Genomic DNA, 25342 nt, shown 5'->3' with positions numbered 1-25342 from the left:
AAAATAAGTCATTAAAAACAGCGTTAGCAAAATGTATTCAGGAACAGTAATTTACATTTAATATTTCAAACATGAAAATATTTCAAATAAAACTGCACAAACATTTTAATTAAAACGATCTTTTTGCAAACTGTAGCCTATAACTTTGGCTATAAAGTTGAAAAAGTATTCATTTATATACAATATACATGAATGTGCCAATCTTCACTCCGCTCAAAACATTTAAACTCCCAACACCATCTGCAAATTTAACAAGAAAATAAAAAGACAACGCGTTACATGGACACACAATCCCATGCCAAAATTCAAGCCCTGTAATGGCATTAATATTCATCTGGAGCAAATGAAAAGAGTGAGGTGGGATTGTGGATCACAATTGGGATCACAAGCTGTAGGAGATATGAGCACGAGCGCTGCTGGTATCATGTATTTATTCAGATATTTCAGCATCAATGTGTATAGAAAAATTTATATATTTCAAAACACTACATTGCATTTATTTATATTGCACTATTTATTATTTCAGACTACAAATCAAAAAAGGAATGTTTTATATAGGGGTAAGGATACCCATATTAAGCCTCTCTCTCTGAAGTCAAATAAAAAACAGAGAAAATAATATTTAAGTCTAGTGAACTCTGACCTGCGAATTCGCTCTACCTTTTATGTATAAGTCTCACCTCCAATGAAGAATTTGAAAACCTGTAACTGCTGTGTTGTTTATGAGAAAGAAAGTGAAAAAAAGTTTGAAACTGCTATCAATTTTTTTTTTTTAATCTCTGTGACTTTACACCTACAAATTCCACTGTCACAGGTGCTCAGTTTTGCTATAATGAAACCCTCACAGAACATGGTAATAATCAGCCATCCATGCAAAAGCAAAGGTCGGTGTAGTTTACAGGTGCATCTGTCCAGGCCAACATCTGATGCCTTGATGCCTTCCGCTGGGATCCCAGAAAACCTGAAATAAAAAAATAGTACAGTTCAAAATCTATCATACATACATCTCATCTGGTATCACAAATTATCATTCCAGGTTCACTTTAAGATATGCTCAATATTAGTGCTGCACAATATTGAAAAATTTAGAGTTTATTTAGAGATATCAGCCGTATGGTTTAGTGCATGCGCTAACGGCTCCAGGTTTGTATCTGGTAAATTACCCCACTAATAATGCCCAGAATGGTACCAAACTACTACAGTAGTACAAATAGGTTCTGTACTCATTAAACGAGGCATTGGAAAGTTTGTAAGTACATCAGGAGTTTATTTAAATAACACTTGCCTGACGGCGAATGCTACTGCTGATGTTGACGTCACTTTATGAGTACAGAACCTATTTGTACTACTCATTTTCCCCGACATAGAGCAGACCGGCACACAACAAAAACTGCTGTTCGGATGTTCCCTTTTCTGATATTTTAGCCTTCGTGACATTTTAATTAAAACAGAAGTAAGAATTTTAGTGTAATAAGCAAAAATTAACAGTAAACTCAGAGATCACCTACCGCTGCAGATGTGTACGGAAGTGAAAAGCGGAAATGCTTAGACCTCTTTCCGGTTCAACCGCTGGGCGCTCCGCATAACCTCTATTGGGGGGATTTTGTAGAGGAGTGAACCTGCATAGAAAATTACAATAGATAACAAGCATAGATAAATACAATAGAAGAAAAACACAGTTGAAATAAGCAGTGCATTATGTTTTTCAGTTAAATCTAACTTATCAGGTACAGAAATTGATTTATCAAAATGTAAAATAAGTCTTCAGTGTAAAAATAAAATAACTATAAAATTAATGTATCTTTGCTAAAGCTACAAGTCATTCTCTCTTTTGATGTTTGATCACCATTGGCGACACAAACAGCTGCGGGTACATTAGGCTGCTGTCCCTTTAAGACGAATGCGCAGAACTAATATAAATGACACGCATCCGTTTTCTTTCTGTTTAAAACACAAGACAAGAGGAAACTCGCCATTTTGACTTCATTTTGCGTGCACGTGTCTGTTTAAGCTAAAAAAAAAAAAGTGAAAGAGAACTGAATTCGGCTAAACTCACCTTCTTCATCTACTGACTGTGGATGGCATCAAGGTCTTGTCCTGAAGAATACAGGGCCAAACAATAGGGATTTTATCTCATCTGGTAACAAGAGCAAAGCCATAACTTTAAGAACTCTAATGATATATTTACCCCCTGATATTGCATTGGGGATATCAATTCAAACATTTTTAAAGGCTAAGAGTATGAGCCACAGCTGCCCAAGATATCTAGGGGTTGCAAATTAGTCATGGCTATAAACCTGTATGCATGGCATCTACTTTGTATTTTTTATAAAGCAATGTTCTATGCATTTGTCCCTGTCAAATAAACATTAAATAAATAAATCTGTGAAAAATAACTGCCTAAAGTTGTCGACCCCCTGAACCGCATTTAAAAGTACAAAGAATTTCAGTATTGATCAATAAAAAATAAAAAAAAAATACATAAATACCTTTGAGTTGGACAGTATGTTGTCAGTCTCATTGGCCAACATAATTCAAAACAGACCTAAAGAAATAAAATAAAATATAGTAATCATCAGGATATCATGTTATCATAATAGTTAAATGAATTATTATAACTATGACCATTATAATATTGTATTAGTCGCCTATTATTTAGCTGATTATTTAGCTTACAGGCTTCTCAAGGACAATCTCACTGAAAAAACTTGGGGTTAATGATTTTAAAATGTGAGACTTATTTCAAAAGCATAAATCTTACAGACCCCAAACCTTTGGACAGCAGTGCACTGCATGTTTGAGGTGGTTTTGCTTACTAGTCATATGGTTCATAGAGATTTTCTTGGACAGGGAGTGCAGCAGGCCATCACAGCATGATGATCTAGGAACATAACATGCTGTTTGTCACAGAGCCAAAAATATTACATGTGATAGGTTTATTACAAGGAACCAAGCTAGAACAGAGGTGAAATGCAGAAAAGATAAATATATACAAATCTTAAGATAATATATTGTGAAATAAATGCATATGGAATTATCATCATGATTAAACAATAACTCACCCCTTGTTGTAGAGTTTTATTTTTTCTCTCGCTATTCTGAAATCACATTTTAGCAATATTGGTAAGTAACGTCACTGATTAAGTTAACAATACAGTGCATTCTTTTTGGTTAGCCTAAATAAATTAGCTTACTTCCCATTGACAAATTACCAGCAAAACTATCAAAAACTGTTATCTACACTAAATATGTGTTTAAAAACCCAAACTTTCATAAATAAGACCTCAACTTAACGTAACTTAGGCCTAACGTTGTCTTTTGAAACCGGTTAGCTAGCGTAGATGCTAACGGACTTTTTCAAAGACATAAAACCATTTCTTTAAAATAAATATTTAACAGAAGCGTGTCAATTACACGTAAGAAATGTGTCAGGGGCGTTTGTGTGTATTATTTGTGAGATTTTGTTGTCTAAACTTACCTGAAAGCAGTGAAACCAACAGCGAGAGACGGGAGTTTTGTTGTTTGTCAGTTGTCGATGACGTTTCCATCTGCTCTCGAGCAGCGCACGTGCTCCAGTGTTTGATCACGCGCATGCGCATTAAAACACTTCAAAGTCATGCAGCATTTAAATAAACATATAGAATTAAAATATAACATAATTTAAAATATCATTAATAAAAAGTTATTGCGAATAGATCTGAACGTTGTTGGTTATCTTATAACCTTAGGGGACCGTACTGACGACGTTGTCAGTTGGTAATCTGCCTGTTAATAGTAGGCTAAGTGATATTAAAATAATAACCTGCAGAGAACGTTCCCAGAACGTTCTCTTTAGGTTATACAAATAAAACCTAAAACCTGCAAGGAAACGTTCTGGGAAGGTTCTCTTTAGGTTATAAAAATTAAACCTAAAAATAACCTGCAGGGAACGTTCTGGGAAGGTTCTCTTTAGGTTATTAAATAACAACCTGCAGGGAACGTTCCCAGAACGTTCTCTTTAGGTTATAAATTTAAACCTAAAAATAACCTACAGGGAACGTTCTGGGAACGTTCCCTTAAAGTTATAAAAATAGATCCTAAAAATAACCTACAGGGAATGTTCCCAGAACGTTCTCTTTAGGTTATAAATTTAAACCTAAAAATAACCTACAGGGAACGTTCTGGGAACGTTCCCTTAAAGTTATAAAAATATATCCAAAAAATAACCTACAGGGAATGTTCCCAGAACGTTCTCTTTAGGTTATAAATTTAAACCTAAAAATAACCTACAGGGAACGTTCTGGGAACGTTCCCTTAATGTTATAAACAAAGATCCTAAAAATAACCTACAGGGAACGTTCCCAGAACGTTCTTGTTTGGTTCCCAAAAAAATAACCAAATGGGAACCAAACGGGAACGTTAGGGGAACGTTCTGTGTTTGCTGGGTACAGCCGCTAGTGTTATAGCCTTATAGCAAAGTGTCCATTCCCTTAGCTGATGCAGACAAATACATTTATCAAATAAAATGTGCAGTCTATAGGCTTGCTTTTTATTAAGTTTCCCACACCATAGAAACTGCTAATTTCACCTATACCCTACCTCCAGTACTCCTAGTAATGGTCAGCTCCTGGACTTTTCTGTAGCCTATAGCCCAAAGTCAAGAGTTATTCCTTTGGTTCATTCATTGTACATTTTTCGACTTCTGAAAATTTTTAGCCGAAACAGCAATTTTTATTTTCGGGCAGAAATAGCCTAATTGAGCGAAATATTTAATTAGCACTTAACCCAATACTTGCTTATTTTTTCACTTCATACATGAATTAATGTTTAAGGATTAACTTAAATCATAATTATTTTTAGATTACCAGCAACCACTGGTTTGCATAGCAATTCCTTTATTTTCATATTTTACAGTAGCTATAGCATTTTATGTCTTTTTTAATACATATTTTAAAAAAGCTGGGTTGTTCAAACACAAATTTGGGTCAAATATGGTCAAACCCAATCGTTGGGTTAAAAACGTTATTTAAAAAATGTTTTTTACCCAATGGTTACAGTGGAAACGGAGCTGGATCTCGTGCCGCCACTTGTATCATGTTCAGCGGGGGAGCTCTAACTTCAGACCGCCGCCCTGCGTTTCACTCTTAGCAGAAATATGCGGTCACTGACTCCATAACCTGTCCATAAACAAACAGTGAAATGCTCCGAGGACATGTTTTAACATACAAAGTATTTATATAACGTATCTTTTGTAATAAACATCATAAAATCAGACATTTTCATCACAGGAAAAGACCGGCGCGACACTCGTTTAGGTGACTCGCATCGTGGCCCTGTATCATGCTTTGCATAACATTAGAAAATATACAGCCGAATAACGATTTTAAATTTAAAATAAAATGTACACAAACCTGTGTTTTACCGAAGACATGCATCAATTTGACAGAGAGCTGAGAACTGCTCTCTTCTGAGGAGCCTGCGATAAATAACTCAACCCCTGGGTTGTTTCGTGATGCAGGATCAGGGTAACACAAAAACTACCCAAACACTGAATTGAAAATTTTTAAACATTGTTGCTCTATTTGGATGATATAATAGTCTTCTCCCCTTCTTTTGTGGCCCACATTGCCCACCTGGACTTGGTTTTCAGCCGCTTGGAGAACATTGGCTTGAAAGTTAAACCTACTTTCACTTCCAGCATGAAGTGCATAATTTAGGCCATGCGATTTTAGAAGGAGGGGTGTCACCAGACCCAGAGAAGTCCCGGGCAACTCCTCAGAATATCACCCAGCTACGTGCTTTCCTAGGCTTAGCAGGTTATTATAGAGGTTTTACTAAAATATTTGCCCAGATTGCAGCACCCCTGAACTCTATGATGTGGGGGACATCAAAATAACGCAAACGACCGGCCACAGGTAAACAAGACTGCTGGGTATGGGGAGAGGCACATACAAGCACCCATACTGGCTTATGCAGACTTTCAGTTGTCATTTTTGTTGTACACTAATGCCAGTCAGACAGGTTTGGGGTATAAGAGGGAAGGGAGAGAGTGATCTATGCAAGCAGAAGCCTCTGTCCAACAGAAATGAATTATAAAAACTACAGTTCATTCAAACTGTTGGTGTTAAAATGGGCCATAGTAGAAAAGTTTAGGGAATATCTTGCCGTGTCCTCCTTTACTTAAAATAATCCAATGGCTCTTTTGAATACGGCAAATCTGGGTGCAGTGGAGCAGCGGTGGGCGTCCCAGCTCGCAGGTTTTCAGTTTGAGGTTTCATTTTGATGTCACAATTCTGGGTCTCAGAAGATTTGTTAACTTAATTACACTTCTATGAATTTTATAATAAAACAAATGGTAACACTTTACAATAAGGTTTCATTTTGTCAGCATTATTTAACATGAACTAACAATGAAGGAACTCATTTAATGTTAATTTCAACATTTACTAAGACATTTTTAAGATCCAAAATTGTATCTGTTAACATTAGTGTACTAACATGAACACAAATATCTTATTAACTAACATTCACAAAGGTTATTGCTCTCTGTGAGTTCATGTTAGCTAATGCATTAACAAATGAGACCAATGCACATTTTCTAAGATAATTATATTTACAGGAACATTTCAGCATGTTAAAGATACGTAAATATTCTCAGGGTGGGAATGCATACTTCACACAAACACAATCCTAGTCAGTATCACATCCTTGTTCCCGTGATTAACAGTTCTTCTTTCCAAACCCACATTTCTGCCACCTCTTTTTCACTTCAGTTCCAGTCAGCCCTTTTTACTCACGTTGAGGTCAACATGGCACTGAGGTCAGACAGATCACACCACATCCGCAAAATGTCTGATTTCGAAGAAATTAGTGGTTCAATTCTGGAAGAAACCGCACAGCACCCTTAAAACATCAACTTGTGCCCTTGACACAATTCTCTATGGGACTTTTCCAAAATATTCGCTTAAATACTGATACAGGCACAACATCAACTCTGGTACTACTTGACCTCAGTGCAGCATTTGACACTGTCGATCACAACATACTTCTTGACAGGCTGGAAAACTGTCTCTGGCTTTCTGGGATAGTCCTAAAAAGGTTCAGGTCATACTTAGAGGGGAGAGGTTATTATGTCCCTAAGTCCCTCAATTCTTGCACCACTCCTGTTCGAGGTGTCCATGAGCAAGACACCTAACCCCAGCGGCTCCCGACGAGCAGGATGGCGCCTTGCATGGCTGACACCGCCGTCTGTGTATGAATGAGTGAGTGAATGTGAGGCAATATGTAAAGCGCTTTGGTGGCCATAGGTCTGTGAAAGCGCTATATAAATGCAGTCCATTTACCATATCAGCTAGAAATACCAAGGGTTCACTCTAAGCATGGCGAGCCGCAGCTGGAACCAGCTTCCAGAAGAGATCAGATGTGCTCCTACAGTAGTCACATTCAAATCCAGACTCAAAACACTTCTGTTTAGCTATGCATTTACTGAATGAGCACTGTGCCAATGTTCGTCCGACTGTTTACACACTGTATTTTATTTCTGCATCCTCCTTTTGATTCTAACTCAAATGGCACTGAGAATTGCAAGAGACAACTTTTTTAATTATTATTAAATTATTTTAATAATTTAAATTTAGTATCATCAAATATGATAAATCCCACAGGGAAAAGGGGGTTTTCTATTTGTGACGTGCTGTCTTTGCATTTGAACATTGCACATTTTAAACAGGACACGAATTAGCTGAATAAATGTTTATAGACATTTATAAACATTTTTATAGAAAACAGTTGACAATGACAGTAGATTTTTTTCAAAAAGTAACTTGAAAGTTCTATTTTGTTTTCACTAAACTTAATTTTACAATTAATTCAAATCTACTATTTTTGTTTTTACTCTATTATTTGCACTAAAACCATGTCAATCTGCAAAACAAAACATGATTTTGTCACAGTGTCTGGTTGGTGTACCCTGGGTGTCCACTAGAGGTCTCTTCCCCATACCGTCACCACCACATCATGAACTGCATTTCCCATAATTCTTTGTCTGAACTCATCACTGATCATTGCACTCAGCTGTTCCAACTCACATTTATACCCTGTCTGTTTCAGCGTTTGTCCATGGAGTCCTTGATGTCAGTTTACACTTCTGAGTTCCAGTCCTGTTTTGTTTCTTGTTTTTGGACTGTCTTTGTATGGATTTTGACCCTTTGCCTGGCTGTTTTATGATTATGGATTACCCCATTAAACTGCACATTGATCTTACCTTTTTTGTGTGCATCTCATGACTGATTTCTGCATAAAATCCATTTTCACAGTAAATTAGGGATATTTTTAAGGAATAACCACAAAATCCAATATGGGTTTATATATTAGTTGAAAATTTCTATTGTCTGAGTTGCAAGGTGTCAGGTCTGATGGTAAAAGGCAACGCATGGGTGAATGGAAATGTTATGGAAATGTCAGATGAGGGATGAAATAGGCACGTTCGCAAACTGGCACGGACCAACGTTACGAAATGCTGTGATCTGCGTGTGGCTCTTTGACTGCTCGGTTCAGTCTCCACATGTTCTGTGTAGGCTGCTATACAATCGCAATTCATTCAACTTTTTTAGAATTTCTACATTTTATTTAAAAATAAATAGGAATGAATTCAAATGTATTTTCTGAATGTAATTTTACTTTCTTTAAAATAATATATTCATATAATTTTTTAACAGAACCTCGACTCTCGCGCAATTTAACGTGACTAGCCTATTATTGACTGACAGGAGCTGCCGCTGTCAGGTTAACGTAAAGTTCGTTAGTAGGAATTATCATGGCAGAATCAAAGAAGCATACAGCAGAGCGCAAATATGAAGATGAGCACAGAACATTTTTATCTGAATGGGAGGATTTATATATTTTTTTTAACAAAATGGAAAACCATTCTGCTTGATATGCCAGACATCGTTGTTGCATTTTAAGGCTTCAAATCTTGAGCGCCATTTCATATCACTCCATTCTACGGTGGCCCGGGAATTTCCCAAAGGCAGTGAACTTCGCAAGCACAAAGTAAACATTTTGAAACGTCAGTCAGAGAAGCAAAGTCAGCTTTTTTGGAAATTTACCAAGCATTCAGAGACGGTGACATTAGCGTCATATCAGCTGGCATGGAACATTGCTCGTGCAAAAAAAAAAAAAAACATATCGTGAAGGGGAGTTTCTTATAAAGTGCCTTAGTAATGTTGTTGATGTCTTTGTCCCGAAAATGAAAATTTGAAACGTTCAGTAAAGGAAATTCAGCTGTCACGGCACACAGTTGAAGAGAGAATATCGGACATTAACGACTCAGTTGAAACACATTTATATTCAGATCTTCAGAAGTGCTGGTATTCAAGCATTTTCTTTGGATGAGTCTTGCGATGTTCAAGATAAGACACAGTTGGTTGTACGATTTGTGTCAGAAGACTGCACAATTAAGGAAGAGCTGCTTGACATTGTGCCACTGAAAGACAGAACCCGTGGCATCGACCTGAAAGAGACACTGATGGCTGTTGTTGAGAAAGCAGATCTGCAGTCATCAGAGCTAACAGCAATAGCCACTGATGGAGCACCAGCCATGTTGGGATCTGGGAAAGGCCTTGTAGGGCTGTGTAAAGCTTATGACCGTTTTCCTGCATTTTGGACATTTCACTGTATTATCCACCAAGAGCACTTGGTGTCTAAAAAGCTGACTCCTGAAAATTGTCTATTTTATATGCACACATGCTCTCAATCACAGGCAGTTCAAAAATCTCATTGCTGAGCTTGATGAAGATCTTCCATCTGATCTGCTTCTTCACTGCGCTGTAAGGCAAGGCAAGGCAAGGCAAGGCAAAGTTTATTTATATAGCACATTTTATACACAATGGCAATTCAAAGTGCTTTACATAAAAGAAATTAAAATAATAACAAGAAATAAGAATAATTAAAACAGTTAAGAAGAATAAAAAATAATAAAATACAGTACAGTACAAACAGTCGGATGAACATTGGCACAGTGCTCATTCATTAAGTGCATAGCTAAACAGATGTGTTTTGAGTCTAGATTTGAATGTGACTACAGTAGGAGCACATCTGATCTCCTCTGGAAGCTGGTTCCAGCTGCAGCTGGCATAATAGCTTAAAGCGGACTCGCCATGCTTAGAGTGAACCCTTGGTATCTCTAGCTGATATGATCCTAATGATCTGAGTGATCTGTTGGGTTTATATTCAGTGAGCATATCTGCAATGTATTGAGGTCCTAGGCCATTGAATGATTTATATACCAGTAATAATACTTTAAAATCAATCCTAAATTTAACTGGGAGCCAGTGTAAAGACCTGAGGACTGGTGTGATATGTTCATATTTTCTGGTTCTGCTCAGAATCCTGGCGGCAGCGTTCTGTATGAGCTGCAACTGTCTTATGGTCTTATTGGCAAGGCCAGTGAGGAGTCCATTACAATAATCCACCCTGCTGGTGATGAAAGCATGCACAAGTTTCTCTAAGTCTTGTCTGGAAACAAAGCATCTAATTCTTGCAATATTTTTCAGATGATAGTATGCTGATTTAGTTATTGCTTTGACATGACTACTGAAACTAAGGTCTGACTCTAGTGTCACACCAAGATTCCTGACTTGATTTTTAGTTGTTTGACCCCTAGAGTGAAGGTATGCGTTCACCTTGAGAACTTCATCTTTGTTTCCAAATGCAATGACTTCAGTTTTGTCTTTGTTTAACTGAAGAAAATTTTGACACATCCAACTGTTTACTTCATCAATGCATTGGCACAGGGAGTCAATGGGGCTGTAATCGTTAGGCGATAGGGCTAAGTAGAGCTGTGTGTCGTCTGCATAGCTGTGGTAAGCAATTTGGTTCTTCCTCATTATTTGGCTCATTGGGAGCATATACAGGTTGAACAGGAGTGGCGCAAGAATTGAGCCTTGAGGGACTCCGCATGTCATGGATGTCCACTCAGACTTATGGTCTCCTATACTCAGATAATAACCTCTCCCATCTAAGTATGACCTGAACCATTTTAGGACTATCCCAGAAAGCCCCACCCAGTTTTCCAGCCTGTCCAGAAGTATGTTATGATCGATAGTGTCAAATGCAGCACTGAGGTCGAGTAGTACCAGCACTGATAATTTGCCTGAATCAGTATTTAAGCGAATATCGTTTATTATCTTTATGAGCGCTGTCTCTTTGCTGTGGTGCGGTCGGAAACCAGATTGAAAATTGTCAAAGTATCCATTCGAGCATTAGAATTTGTTCAGCTGATTGAAGACAACTTTTTCAATGATCTTGCCTATGAAAGGAAGATTTGAGATCGGTCTAAAGTTGCTTAATATGGTCTTATCCAGATTGTTCTTTTTCAGGAGGGGCTTGACAACTGCAGTTTTCAGGGAGTTTGGAAAACTCCCAGAGAGAAGTGAGGCATTTACCACTTCTAGAAGATCTGCTTCTAAACTGTTTAACACACTTTTGAAAAATTGTGTGTTAAATGTAAGATGGCTTTCATTTTTTTGAGCTTTTAAATCCAGTGAAGTTGTTCCTCACAGAGAAACATAAGGACTTTCCTGAGCTACGTGATCCCCAGTGGATTTCGGACTTGGCTTTTTTGGTCGACATGCTGCATTATCTGAATGGCCTCAATGTGGATCTGCAAGGCAAGTTAAAGATGGTGTCTGACCTGGTGCAGAGTATTTTCACATTAAACTCAAGCTGTTCAAGACTCGTCTACAAAAGAGGCAGTTAACACATTTTCCATCCTTGTTGAAGGCAAGTGGACAAGCAGCAGAGGTTGTAAATGTGAGTACTGCAAGGTATGCAACACTGCTTGAAAATCTCGAACAGAGTTTTGAGGACAGATTCTCCGGCTTACGCCAAAAAAGACCACAAATTTAATTTCTTATCAACCTATTCACTGCTTAATCAGACTGTTTAAAAGCCCCTTTAGTGGAAGATGAAGCAGCATCTCAGCTTGAAATGATTGAACTTTCTGAGGATGACAGACTTAAAAGTGTTCTGGGGGAAGGAACCGTGGAGTTTTGGAAGATTGTGCCGAATGAGAGATATCCCAATGTCAAACAGGCTGCAGTCAAACCTTTGTCAATGTTTGGGTCAACTTACATGTGTGAATCACTTTTTTCAACACTGAAACAAGTGAAATCAAAGCATCGCTCTGTCCTGACTGACACGCATGTGAAAGAGTTACTACGAGTAGCCACAACTGAATACAAGCCAGACTTAACAAAGATTGTGGAAACCAAGGAGTGTTAGTTGGGTCATATATAGCAATTCCGTGACCGTGGAGAGGGAAGGTTCGTTTCTCACTGGATTTGTCATCTATAAAGGTTAAAGAAAAAAATTAGTCTGGGTGCCCCTCACAAAAATGTGGGGAAAATCTTTGAGAGCCCTATATCCAAAATGGCTGCCATCAGCCAAGCTGGAAATTAACTTTTTAATGGTTTTGGCCACAGTTCTACATAATACATGGTTTCTGAGGCTATTTGGGTCATGCAATTCATAAATTATGTAGATTTATTGATTTGACCTATTTTTGACCTTCAAATTCAAGATGGCCGCCAATTTTTGGCTCTTTAAGGCGAGACACTACAGGTGAATAGGGTAATTTTTTTAACTTGCAGATATCACCATGAAACTTTGCCAGTTGATTACTCGCATGAATAGGATAAAAAAATGTATTGCAAGTTTTCTGTAATTTTTTGTTTAAATATGCTAATCAGGCTAGATCTAATTAAATATGCACTAATTTGCATATATTTTGAAGTGACAAATCTGACCATTGAAAAAAATAAGGTTCAAAATTATTTGTGCATTTTGTTGATATATTCAATGAAAAGACATTACAAGATCCATTACAAGAATATCTCCTTTTGAACCCTGTAAATCAGAAAAAACTGCCAATAGCCTTTAATTTCGGCCCTATTTTTAGCCATAAAATGTCATATAAATCAGGCCAAGAATGATGTATCAACAAATCCCTCTGGACAAACCACAATATGGTTTTGAATACAACTGTAAAGTTTGGTGTATGTATATTCACCTATAAAAGACAAAGGAGATTATTTAGCTTGGAGTTGTTTTTTATTAACATTTTAACAAAAAGACTCTTCATCTGAATCTGGATATGTCCCACTGAGTCATGTAACCTTTTAGGTAGGCTGATACTATGACAAACATTGACAAACATTAAAATCCATGAAAACTATTGTGTGTTATGTAATTAGTAATTGTAAAAAGTAATAAATTGTAATGTAATGTTATTGTGAGACACATCTGTTGTGTGGCTCTTTGCAGTGATGAGGGATGCTGAACAGGTTCGCCATCCCCGTTCTAGATGTTCTGTAATGTGTTTATTATTATTATTATTTTATATTCATTCATTCATTTGTTTTATTTTACTGTTTTAATGTTCAAACAAATGTAAAAAAAAAAACAAAAAAAAAACATTTATTTTTTATTTATTATTTCTACACTGTTAAGAAAAACCTGTGAAATTTATGGTAAAAAACTGGCAGCTGCGGGAGAGGGCATTCTGCACACTTTTTTGAAAATGTATTGCAGTACGACAAGAAGCTTGTTAAAATAAAGTAAATACAATCTCCTCAGTCCTCCGAAGATCCCGAAAAAAATATCTGTGGTGCTTCAGTAACTACTTCGCTCAGAGAACCTGTCAATCACAGCTGTCAATCATGACGTTACACCACCGCATCACGTAACTAACTAAAAAACAACTTATTTTTGAAACAGACACTTGAACTTACATCAGTGTGATAAAAACAACAGCAAATGAAAGAAACCACCTTTGGAAAAAAGATATTTGAAGTGTAATTTAATTGTTTAGTTCTCACGTCCCGTTGAATAACACGGGGAGGCGGGGCTTATGACCTATACTAGGACCAGTCACCGGGGGGCGATCGAGACGTTTTGGCTTCACTTTTCAGGGCTTGTGCGGCACGCTTGGTGGCAACCTTTTATGTTTTACACCAGTGGTTCTCAACTCCAGTCCTCGGGACCCACTGCTCCACACCTGAATCAGATCATCAGCTCGTTAAGAGAGACTCCATGAACTGAACTGAGTGTGTCAGATAAGAGAGACATACAAAATGTGCAGAGCAACGGGTCCCGAGGACTGGAGTTGAGAACCACTGTTTTACACGACTTAAATTTACGGGCAAACACAATGTAAAAAAACTGTGATATTTACGAAAAAAAAAAAAGTCAGCTTGGTTGCCAGTATTTTACCATAAAAAATGCGGTAGCAACCTTACTTTGGACTTAAATTTACAGCAAAAAATAAAAAATAATAAAAAAAATTAAACAAAAAACTTAAATGTGTGGTAAATAAAAAAAATCTGCTGTGGTTCCCAGTACTGTACCATAAATAATACAGTAGTAACCTTTTAGTTTTCACGGGACAACCCTTAAATTTCATAACCAATAAAAGTTATCATTCAATTTCACTAAAGTATTAAAATCTGCTTTATACCTTTGTAATATACCAATAACCACCATAATAATAATAAAATAAAAATGGATGATTGATGGATGTTCACATACTGTAAAATCGAAATAGTAATTAACTGGAAATGTTGCAACTTCTCATCCCAGAAACTTTCAACGACTGATAAAAACTGCAGTTTACTGGCAACATTACAGAAATCACAGACTGACGCAGAGAGACTAAACATCCATGAATCAAATATACGCAAAGCTGAAATTTCGAGATGAACTGGCCCTTTCAAGATTTAACAGGAAATCCTCTTTCAAGGAAGAGCATGTGACTTCTGCAAACACACACTAAAATAAAGCTTACAAAAAGTGAGGCTATTCCATTAAACCTACTGTACTGTAGGGCCTCTCACTTTTGACATTCACTTTCAGTTGCTCTTCCCATAATTATATAAATATGGAGCAGGGTTACTGACCGAGACACAACAACGCTCCACCAAAGAGACTGAGATTGAGAACCTGCGACTCACTAAAATGTCTACAAAAATACAAGTGAGCCACCAGGGACACGATGAAAGTGGTAAGTGCATTTTAATATAAAGCTTGTTGTTTTTCTAAATATCTGTGTCTGTTTGCACTGCATTAAAGTTAATTTGTTTTATTTGCAGATGAAGACAGTGACATGCCCACTAACGAACATGAACATAGTGGAAATGGTAAGTGTATTGCAATAGTTGTTCTATATATGAAGAGTTCAGATGCAAAAGCCTCTAAGTGCCATCTGAAATTTTCTTCTAGAATGATAATTTTTATCAAGTTTGTATATTTAAGTTCTGTAATTTCACTTAAATGCAATTAATAGGTAATTTTCATTGCCATTAAAGTGAAATTACTGAAAATGATCATTCTAGAAGAAAATTTCAGATGGCAGTTAGAGGCTTTTGCATCTGAACTCTTCATATATTAAGATAAAAACAAAAATAAGAAGGCATTTTAATTGTTTATTAATAAACTAGTGTTTTCTAAATCAGTATCAGCTTCAAACATATCTCCATCTCCGCTGTAAAGGGAAATGCATCTTTCATACGGATTACTTAATCAGACGGTATTTGCTTATGATTTGAATTTGTTTGTTTAAAAGTGGACATTTCAAACTTTATAAAGGTATATTTCTGATGTCTGTGAGGCAAGTATACGCTCCACACTCTGCACAAACACTTGGATATGTGTCAAAATCTTCTTGTCAAATCAATAATCTTGTATTATTATTGTCTAACCTGTATTATGACTGACATTTGACGAATTGCTTTGTTCCTTTTTTGGATAAAAGCGTCTTCTAAATATGTAGCCTAATAATAATAATGTTGATTATTAATATTTTTATTTGTGTTTATAACTATAAACAAGTTCACTTAAGACAGTTACATGTTTATCATAAAATAATTTATCAATGGTTTATTTTTATCTAACCTAACCATTTACAGTTTTGGAAATGTGTTTGTTATATTTATTTTTTATAGGCCTATGTGAAGTCTTTTTTGCTTATTCTATTATACTGAGCTGAAAAAAACAACAACAAAAAAAACATGGACTTTAAAAGATGCAAGTAAATGTGTTTCCTTTTTTAATTCAGTAAATCATTCATTTAGAAAAATAAAGTTTAAACACAATGCAAAGCATCCCGTATCTAAACAGTGGCCTGGTTGAATCCGCCGGCACTGACTGAGGGCGGGCCACAGATCCGTGAGGACAAACCTGTGGGAACAGATTGCGAAAGCGCAGGCATGGTTTACAAATCTGAAAGCACGGATTAGGAACTCGTGAGGACGGTTTATTAATCCGCGGGCACGATTTGTTTAACCGATGGAACAGTTTAAGGATTCGTCAGTACGGTTTATAAACTGAGGGGCCGGATTGCAAAACCGTCGCCATGAATTGTTTTGTTTTTTTCTCCCACAGGTGACGTCCCGGGCTTCATAAAAAAACAACTTGTTCTAATGTACAATGTTCTAATGTTCAGGGCAAAATGGAGTACATTTACATAGAAGCTTGTTTCTGTTTTGTTTGTTTTTTTAAATGTGTCTATTTGCCCTGCGTTAAAGCTCATCTGTTTCATTTGCAGATTTAGAATCTGATATACCTTCTACCAAACAGCGGCAGAACAAGGGTGAAATCGATGAGATTACTATAAAAGAGTCAAGAGCACAAGGAACATCAAGTGCTCTCCTAGACATGATTGACACATATGACAGAGAAGCAGATGCCACAGCAGAAGGCGCTTTTGCTGGACAAGGATCATATACAGGGAAGAGAATTCCCAAGTATGGATACAAAGCAGAAGCAGGATATGGACGAGCTCGTGCAGAATACAGTGTATTTGAGGCAGAAGCCAGAGGCCCTAACGCCGGTGTAAATGCTGAAGTCGGTCTGGGTAAAGTTGGAGCAATGGCTAAAGCTGAAGTCTTCGGTGCATCAGCTAAAGCTGGTCCAGCTGCTGTCAAAGTGGGACTTGGATTTGACACGGGTGCATCTGCTGGTTTGGATGGGGTGGAGGTCAAATTCCTGGGAACTGGATTCACAATTGGCCCAAAAATGAGTGTATCTGCTCTGGGTTCAGAAGCGTCTGTTTCATGTTCAGTCATGTAGTCGTAACATTTTACTACCAAATCATGAAGACAAAAAAAAAAAAAAAAAAAAAAGTTGTTTACACTGAAACCAGTTTTAATGCAGAATTTGTCATGTTATTGTAACAAATACACAGAATTATACTTTAACAATATGTAAATACTGTTTTATTTTAGACTTTATAATTCAACAAAGTTGTATTTTCATTTAAGAATAAAAAATTTGTTGTTGGTTATGCATGAGGTTTTCTCACTGCTTTTCTCTTCAGTGCTGTCATTCCAAGCTAAGTTTAAGTTAAAATATGTAAGTAAGTCCATTGATGGCAAGTTTGAAGAACCCAAGTGCCGCTTTATTGACATGAAAAGAACTTTAACAAAAAATTGAGTTAAAGAACTAAACTTGAACATGGCTTGGCTTGACTGGTACGCAGGAAAGGAGAGCAGAGGCCGTTTTTAAAGGAGAACTCCGGTCAATTTTAACATTGAGCTCATTTTTTTGTACATTTGGAGTGCTGTCAATACAGATAACAACGACAAAAATCGGTGTTGCCTACACCGAGTTATTCTATTTTAAAAATTTGCACCCTGTTGACTTCAATGGGGCAATATTTAAACCTGCTTTTAGCCTCTTAACATCCTTGATGTGTCATTACAAGTGCACAGAAAATGTGAGTGATTCCTTCCGAGTGAACACGAGTGGATCTGACTGCAGTAGATGTGAAAGATATGTATAAAAATGATGTTATTTAAGCCAGCGCAAATACCTGTTTACATCCTGTTTTTCGGGTGAAGTCAAAACTAGTCGATTGCCGAGTTCACGCGCATAGGTTTAGTTACCGATTTTTGTCGTTGTTCTCTGTATTGACAGCACTCCAAATGTACAAAAAAATGAGCTCAATGTTAAAATTGACCGGAGTTCTCCTTTAATGAATGGATGTTGTTACGACACAATTGAGGGCTTCACAGCACAGCTCGTTTAATAAGGGACTTATTACAAAAAGAATATAAACTATTGTAGAAGGAAAATGAATCGGGGGCAGAACCGCCCGCCGAACAGATTTGGCTGCTTAGACTTCTTATCCCAAACCTACACGATCCACAGGTGCAGACAATCAGTTCCTAACAAGACAAAGACACAAACAAGAACATTGTCGCCGCCTAGAGGACAGACAAATCATTACACAGAACAAAATCACAAATACATGCACATGTGACAGATGTCAATGGAGAAGAGGCTTCACTACACCGAATAAAGCGCTTTTGTGAGGAAACACCTCATCATTTAATGAATCCTGCTCACTAATCTTCAGCATGTTTTACACTAAACAATACTTTTATTGGGAACAATTTATAAATTTTACTATGATAAAAAGGTTATTTTATAAGGGAAGGCAGAGAAGGGAGTCATTTACGGCATTACCAAAGTATGTAATAGTAAAATGGAGTGATATTGTATTTTGTCTAAAGAAAGTAACAAATACCGATGTTTTCTTCCTGTGGCTGTCAGGTTTTATGATGAGATTTGAAGTGTAATGACTACTATAATGTATGCATATATGATGCTGATATTATGCATTTTAATGAATAAAAACAAAATGAATCATTTAATTATAAATATTGTGTTTAATTAAAATAAAATATGAAGTGTTGTGTCAACTTCTGTGTCCCTAATGATAATGATATGATGCTTTTTAATGAATGATGGTAAAATAATATATATAATTTTAAATAATTAAATATGTATTACATTACAATTAAGTTTTTATTGTAACCTTAAATGTAGTTTTTTTGCGCCCTGCAATGACAAGTACTTTTCAGCTAATAGAGATATCCAGGCTTTTTTCCGCACATTCCTCAAACAATGCCATCTGTGCAGTGGTTTATGAGGATGAGTGTGAATATTTTTATTTTTATTTATATATTTTTTATTTTTTATTATTGAGGTTTTATCCGGTTATATTGTGAGAAATTACAGTATTTTCTTTCATTAAAGCAGTTTTACAGGCTTTTATCATGTATCCTGACTTAAATAATGTGTTTCTAACAGCAAACACTCAGAATAAAGTGAGATGATCTGCTGATGACCCTGAATGGCTTGTTGAATGAGTGTTGATAGTCTGAGGCTCATCAATATTAACAGATCTGCTGAAAACACTCTTTATTTCATGACAATAGTTCCTGTTTTCACCTCATCTATTATGCTGATGTCTTCAGATCTCCTGTAAATGGACACTTAAAGCTCATTTCATTGGTGTCAGCAGACTGAGGGGATTTGATGATTATGAATATGTACATTTATTTCTGTCTTTCTTTATGTTTTCATATGTTTTACTTGCAGTTTTTTAGCACTTTTCTAGATTTCTACCATTATTTTAATGAAGAAAGAGAATAATGTTAGAATTAGAAATAAAGAATTGTGAATTAGCATCAGTTGCTTTACATTAGACAGACAGATTGATATAAATGCTTAAATGTGTAAAACAGTATGGGGCAAAACCTTTTCAGGCATATTTAAGAGAATAATTATTTGATGATATATTCAAAGACTGGTTTTAAGGATCATAGTTAAACCACAAAATAGTGTACCCCCAAAATACTTATTCATTGTATATTAAAATCTTTATACTTTCATTAATGAATTAAAAACTTATTGCGGTATTACATACTTGTTTGAATTCAAACAAGTAGGTAATACCGCAATAAGTTTTTAATAATTTAAAATATAATCAAATTTAGTATGATCACTTATTATTTTATATATTTCAGTGTTGTTTCATTTATATCCAATATATCTCTAAGTTGAATGAGGATAAAACATTATTTCACCCTAATTTTAACATTTTACATTTTGTTATTTGAGTTATTTCTGTTTCAAAGTTATTTGAAACATTACAGTTTTTCACAATTGCTACGACACAAATGCATCACAGTGTCAAATGTGTTTTAGCGAGTGAGAATGTGTTTAGAGGTTTGTAAAAAGAGTGCAGGAGATTTGCAAACAGCGTCTAATGGCCTTAACTTGTTTAAGGTTTTGCAGAAAGAGTGATTTATTCAACAAATTGGTTTAGGTTATTGATAATTTAATTCTCTTAGAACTTAGCAATTGTGAAAACCTGTAAAATAGACACTTTACTTGCATTTAATGGATTTTCTATGTTTATAAAAAAAAAAAAAAAAAAAAAAAAAAAACGATTTAAAATTTAAATGAGATATAAACACCAAAACTTGACATCAGGTCTTTGACCCTATTAAAACAAACTCAGTAACTGATTTATTTTAGATTTTGGCAGATCAGCTCCTCACACCAAAATGTACCATAATTGAAGCCCCTCCCATGTATAATCACATCATCTGTGAAGCTCCTCCCACATCAGTCACATAACCAGTGAAGCTACTCCCACATCAGTCACAGTGAAGCTCCTCCCACTGTAATTCTCCAATAAATGCTGTAAATTCCCATCAGCTATAAGTGAAGACGAGCATCAGAGCATCAGGAAGAGCTGAAATCTGCAAAGACTGAGTTTATTAAAGAGGACAGTGAGAACATGAGTGATCCAGAACCCTGCAGAATGAAACACACTGAAGATCCTGAAGAACAAAGAGGTTGGTGTCTATTCTTCATTCATTCATGATGCTGAAGAACATTCATGTTAGAAACATTCAAGCACTTCAATCACATTTACATAATCTCAGGAGCTGTGAGAGTTTTATTTACTTAATGTCAGAGATTTCTCAATATAGTTTATAACATTGACTTTTTTATCTGTTTGAATGTATGTAAGTGTAAGAAACTGTAAACAACAAAATATATCAAGTAAATTAATTGTAATTAATTGTCAAGTAATCAAGTGAATTTTCTGGAAGAATGGCTCACAGTGTTGCAAATTAAACATAATTTAAGAAAAATTCATTGATAATTACTGATAAAGTTGTTTTTCTCATGAACTAGAGAAATTATACATAGATTCTTCTCAAAATAACTTTGGTAACATGGTTGATGATTATGACCAAAATGCTACATTTTCTGTTAAAAACTAAGGGTGCTGTTATGCTTTTTCCAATGCAAAGGGAGATTTTATTCACTTAGATTTATTAACAGAATTCACTTTCCAAGAAACTGTTCGTTTGGACTACAACGCTTTTTCTTTAAAGTCATAATGTTCTATGACAGTGATATTAAAAGACCAAACTCAGTACACAACATATTTATATACCATACTATGTATAAAAATTCAATTCGTTCAATTTCTGGGCTCATCTGATTTTTTATACATAGTATGGTAAATATGATGTGTACTGAGTTTGGTCATTTAATATCACTGTCTTAGTACAGTAAGCCACATTAAGCGTTTTCTTATAACGGTTTTCTAAGGGAGAAAAATGCTTAACATGTAATTAAACGTATTGCGTTAAATTTCTGGGCTCATCTGATATTTTATACATAGTATGGTATATAATTATGATGTGTAATGAGTTTGGTCATTTATAATCGCTGTCTTAGTACAGTAAGCCTAGTACAGTAAGCCACGTTAAGCGTTTTTCACGTTAAGCGTTTTAGAATGTCCCAACGAGGGAACACGCCAAGCTCCTAGTGACCAACACACGCGCCTTCTTGACACAGCAACACAAGAGACTGTATATATGCTTATCGAGTTTTTAAATACATTTAAGATTGTCTGCCCCTATTTAGGGTGATGCGATTCCTTGGTGTCTCTAAAAAGGGTTACTTTCTCTGTGATTTTGCCATACTGTGAACATTCTGTGATCTATCTCCCTTACTCTCTCTCTCTCTTACACTTTGGCTCATTATTTTACTCTGTATTTTACCAATAATTTGCCTCTTCTAGCCTAACTGACATTACAGTATTGATGTAGTGTTTACTGGAGCTTTTTATTTTTAGAAATTATCCATAATTCTGTGATCGATTAGAGCAAATTTAGCCAAATATCGCAGGGGTAGGACATTTCCTGAACATGCCATAAGCGATGCTAATCACAACACAGTGGGCCAACTGACCAATCACAGCACATTTCATGTTTCAGAGGATCCTAGGTTGATTTTACTCCTCACCATCCCTTTAAGGGGGACGTTTTCCCCCACTCTATCTATATTCTGCAACAATAAAACATAGACCATTAAAAATGTCATGGCAGTAGGTATGGGGTGTGCGATATGACGATTTTTGATCGTGGGCGATTAAAATGTCTCCACGATCTGCTTTTGAAGAAATATCGTAGATTCGTGCATTAGCCTATATCTGTTCTGGCGCCTCTGTCCCAACATATTGAACAACGCGACGTATATTCACATAAAATGTTAACGCAATGGAACGGGACACTGCAGTTCACAAAAGTTCATAATTTGCATGTGCTTTAATGCCTTGTCGGTTAAACATTTAATTTGCGCGCTGATGCGCTGTTCTAACGTGTGTGTTCCTCAGCGCGTACATGTGAAGCTCACATGCACTAAAAGCCTGTCTACCAGCGCCTGGATACTGGACTAGTTATCTTTCGAGTCTTATTGTGCTTATACTGTTAAATACGCACAAGGTTTACATAAAGTCGTTTATGTCTAAAGTGAAAGCAAACTTGAGAAAATGGAGAGAAAATCTGCTTGTCTAATGCGTGTATATTAGACGCGTCGCGCGCAACTCTTAAAGAGACAGTAGCAATAGTAAACACGCTGTCGCTTGTCCTTAAAGGGATGGTAATTAAAAAAAAATAAAAATTATCTCATCATTTACGCACTAATGTTGTTCCAAACCTGTATTCATTTCCTTCTAATATTTTATAATATTTTTCTAATATTAATATTTTGAAGAATGTTGCTATCCAAACAGTAGCTGGTCCCCATTGACTTCCATAGGAGAAAAATATAGTGAAGTCACTGGGGTACATCAACTGTTTGGTTACCCACATTCTTCCAAATAACTTTTATTTTCAACAGAAGAAAGAAACTTATTCGAGTTTAAAACAACTTGAGAGAGTAAATTATGATAATTTGAAATTTTAGGAGAACTATCCCTTTAATGTTAATAAAACAACAAAATGCAAAGAGAAAATCACTCACTGCTCTTGACTGATAACTTTAATAGTAGCTTTAATAAGAATCAATGTTTAATTTATACAGTGAAGTCTGTTTTGTTTTATTTTCATATTTGTTCATTTAATTACTTTCTTCAATGCTACTGTTAAATACACCTACTGTAGCTGAAAACATAAAACACTGTTTAGCCTATTTAATTTGTATATTAAGTTGTGTATGTGTAATGCGTATCTGTGATCTTAATATTTAATAACAAAGAAAATAATGACAAATATTTTTATCTTTGCCCCTGTCTGCCATTTATTTATTTTTTTGTTACCTAAGGTTTTGTTTTTAGAATATGGACATTAGATTGGCTGTAATGCTAAGTCACAAAATAGTAAAACCAACATAAAAAGAATCGTGATAAAATCGTTAATCGTGATTTTCCTGAAAAAAATCGTGATATGATATTTTTGCCATATCGCCCACCCCTAGCAGTAGGTCTGAGCAACTCTTCATTTAGATCTCACTACTGATTTGCACCAGCATTGCTGACGATGACCTCATTAATGTTGCACAATTGAAATGTAAGATGATAACGCATAAGAAAGATAACGCAGCCTCTGTTGTTATTGATTCAACCGGATGTAAAAAAAAATCTCTCTTTAAATTGTTTTGATGTACTGAAAATGCAATTAACTTTTTTTTTTCTTATGTCAGACCTGATGGAAGAGAGTGAGGAGAGTGAAGAACTGAGTGAAGTGGAGGAGGAGAGTGAAGAACTGAGTGAAGTGGAGGAGGAACATCATGTCCAACCTGGAGAAAAACCTTTGAATTGCTCAAAGACTAAAAATAAATTTTTAAAGAAAAGAGCCAAGAAATCTACAACCTGCACTCAGTGTGGAAAGAGTTTCACACGCAAACAAAGTCTTAAGCATCACCTGAGAATCCACACCAGAGAGCTGTTCACATGTGATCAGTGTGGAAAGAGTTTCACAACCAAACAGCGTCTTGATGTTCATATGAGAATCCACACTGGAGAGAAGCCACATATGTGTGTTCAGTGCGGAAATGGTTTCAAATCAAAACAAAATCTTGTTGTTCACATGAGAGTTCATACTGGAGAGAAGCCGTTCACATGTGATCAATGTGAGAAGAGTTTCAAAATAAAAAAAAATCTTAACATACACAAGAGGATCCACACTGGAGAGAAACCATACGCATGTGATCAGTGTGGGAAGTGTTTCAGTCAATCAGGATCCCTTAAGAAACACATGAGAATCCACACTGGAGAAAAGCCACATATGTGTGTTCAGTGTGGAAACAGTTTCAATTTTAAACCTAATCTTGAGCGTCACATGAGGATCCACACCGGAGAGAAGCCGTTCACATGTGATCAATGCGGCAAAACATTTGTTAGTGCATCACACCTGAAGACACACCAGACAGTTCATACGAAGGAGAAGCCACATTCATGTTCTGTGTGTGGAAAGAGTTTTTCACTGCTGAGTAATTTACATACACATCAGAAAATACACACTGGTGTGAGAGAGTACATGTGCTTTGAGTGTGAGAAGACTTTTACTTCAGCGAACAGTTTAAAACGGCACCAGAGAATTCACACTGGAGAAAAACCTTACAAGTGTTCACACTGTGACAAGAGATTCAGTCGGTCAGGACATCTGAAAAGACATGAGAGGATCCACACTGGAGAAAAACCTTACAAGTGTTCACACTGTGACACGAGATTCAGTCGGTCATCAAATCTGAAAACACATGAGAGGATCCACACTGGAGAGAAGCCACACACGTGTGATCAGTGTGGGAAGAGATTCACACAAAAAACAAGTCTGAGCGAACACATGAGGATTCACACTGGAGAAAAACCTTACAAGTGTTCACACTGTGACAAGAGATTCAGTCGGTCAGAAAGTCAGAAAAAACATGAGAGCATCCACACCGGAGAGAAGCCGTTCACATGTGATCAATGCGGCAAAACATTTTTTAGGGCATCAGACCTGAAGACACACCTGACAGTTCATATGAAGGAGAAGCCGCATTCATGTTCTGTGTGTGGAAAGAGTTTTTCACAGCTGTCATATTTACATAGACATGAGAGAACTCACACTGGTGTGAGAGAGTACATGTGCTTTGAGTGTGAGAAGACTTTTACTACAGCACACAGTTTAAAACTGCACCAGAGAATTCACACTGGAGAAAAACTTTACAAGTG

At 36.2% G+C, this 25342-nt stretch overlaps 1 protein-coding gene and 1 long non-coding RNA gene across 3 annotated transcripts; one reads left to right on the top strand and one right to left on the bottom strand.

The window, feature by feature from the left end:
* Window positions 1–414: 414 nt before the first annotated feature.
* Window positions 415–3296, bottom strand: LOC308704857. Of its 2 annotated transcripts, none has more exons than XR_014031838.1 (6): window positions 3063–3296; window positions 2817–2881; window positions 2490–2545; window positions 2057–2097; window positions 1509–1619; window positions 415–961 (listed from the first exon to the last, which is right to left on the bottom strand). It is a non-coding gene; the product is annotated as an uncharacterized lncRNA (long non-coding RNA). The 2 variants fall into 2 exon arrangements; XR_014031839.1 differs by having other exon boundaries at window positions 2057–2137; window positions 3063–3196.
* A 2195-nt stretch (window positions 3297–5491) lies between these two features.
* Window positions 5492–17316, top strand: LOC308695175 (uncharacterized protein; the record flags this gene model as incomplete). The annotated part of the gene is made up of 6 exons (XM_081373191.1): window positions 5492–5504; window positions 9423–9611; window positions 11523–11648; window positions 14924–15037; window positions 15126–15173; window positions 16580–17316. The coding sequence occupies 6 exons, from the start codon at window positions 5492–5494 to the stop codon at window positions 17101–17103; spliced, it is 1014 nt and encodes a 337-aa protein (XP_081229317.1). The 3' UTR covers window positions 17104–17316.
* Between the last annotated feature and the right edge of the window lie 8026 nt (window positions 17317–25342).

Source organism: Scardinius erythrophthalmus (assembly GCF_964197995.2).
Source record: "Scardinius erythrophthalmus genome assembly, chromosome: 1".
In the NCBI taxonomy this organism is placed as follows: Eukaryota; Metazoa; Chordata; class Actinopteri; order Cypriniformes; family Leuciscidae; genus Scardinius; species Scardinius erythrophthalmus.
Note: the sequence above shows the minus strand (reverse complement) of the source record. Positions and strands in the feature narration are given on the sequence as shown.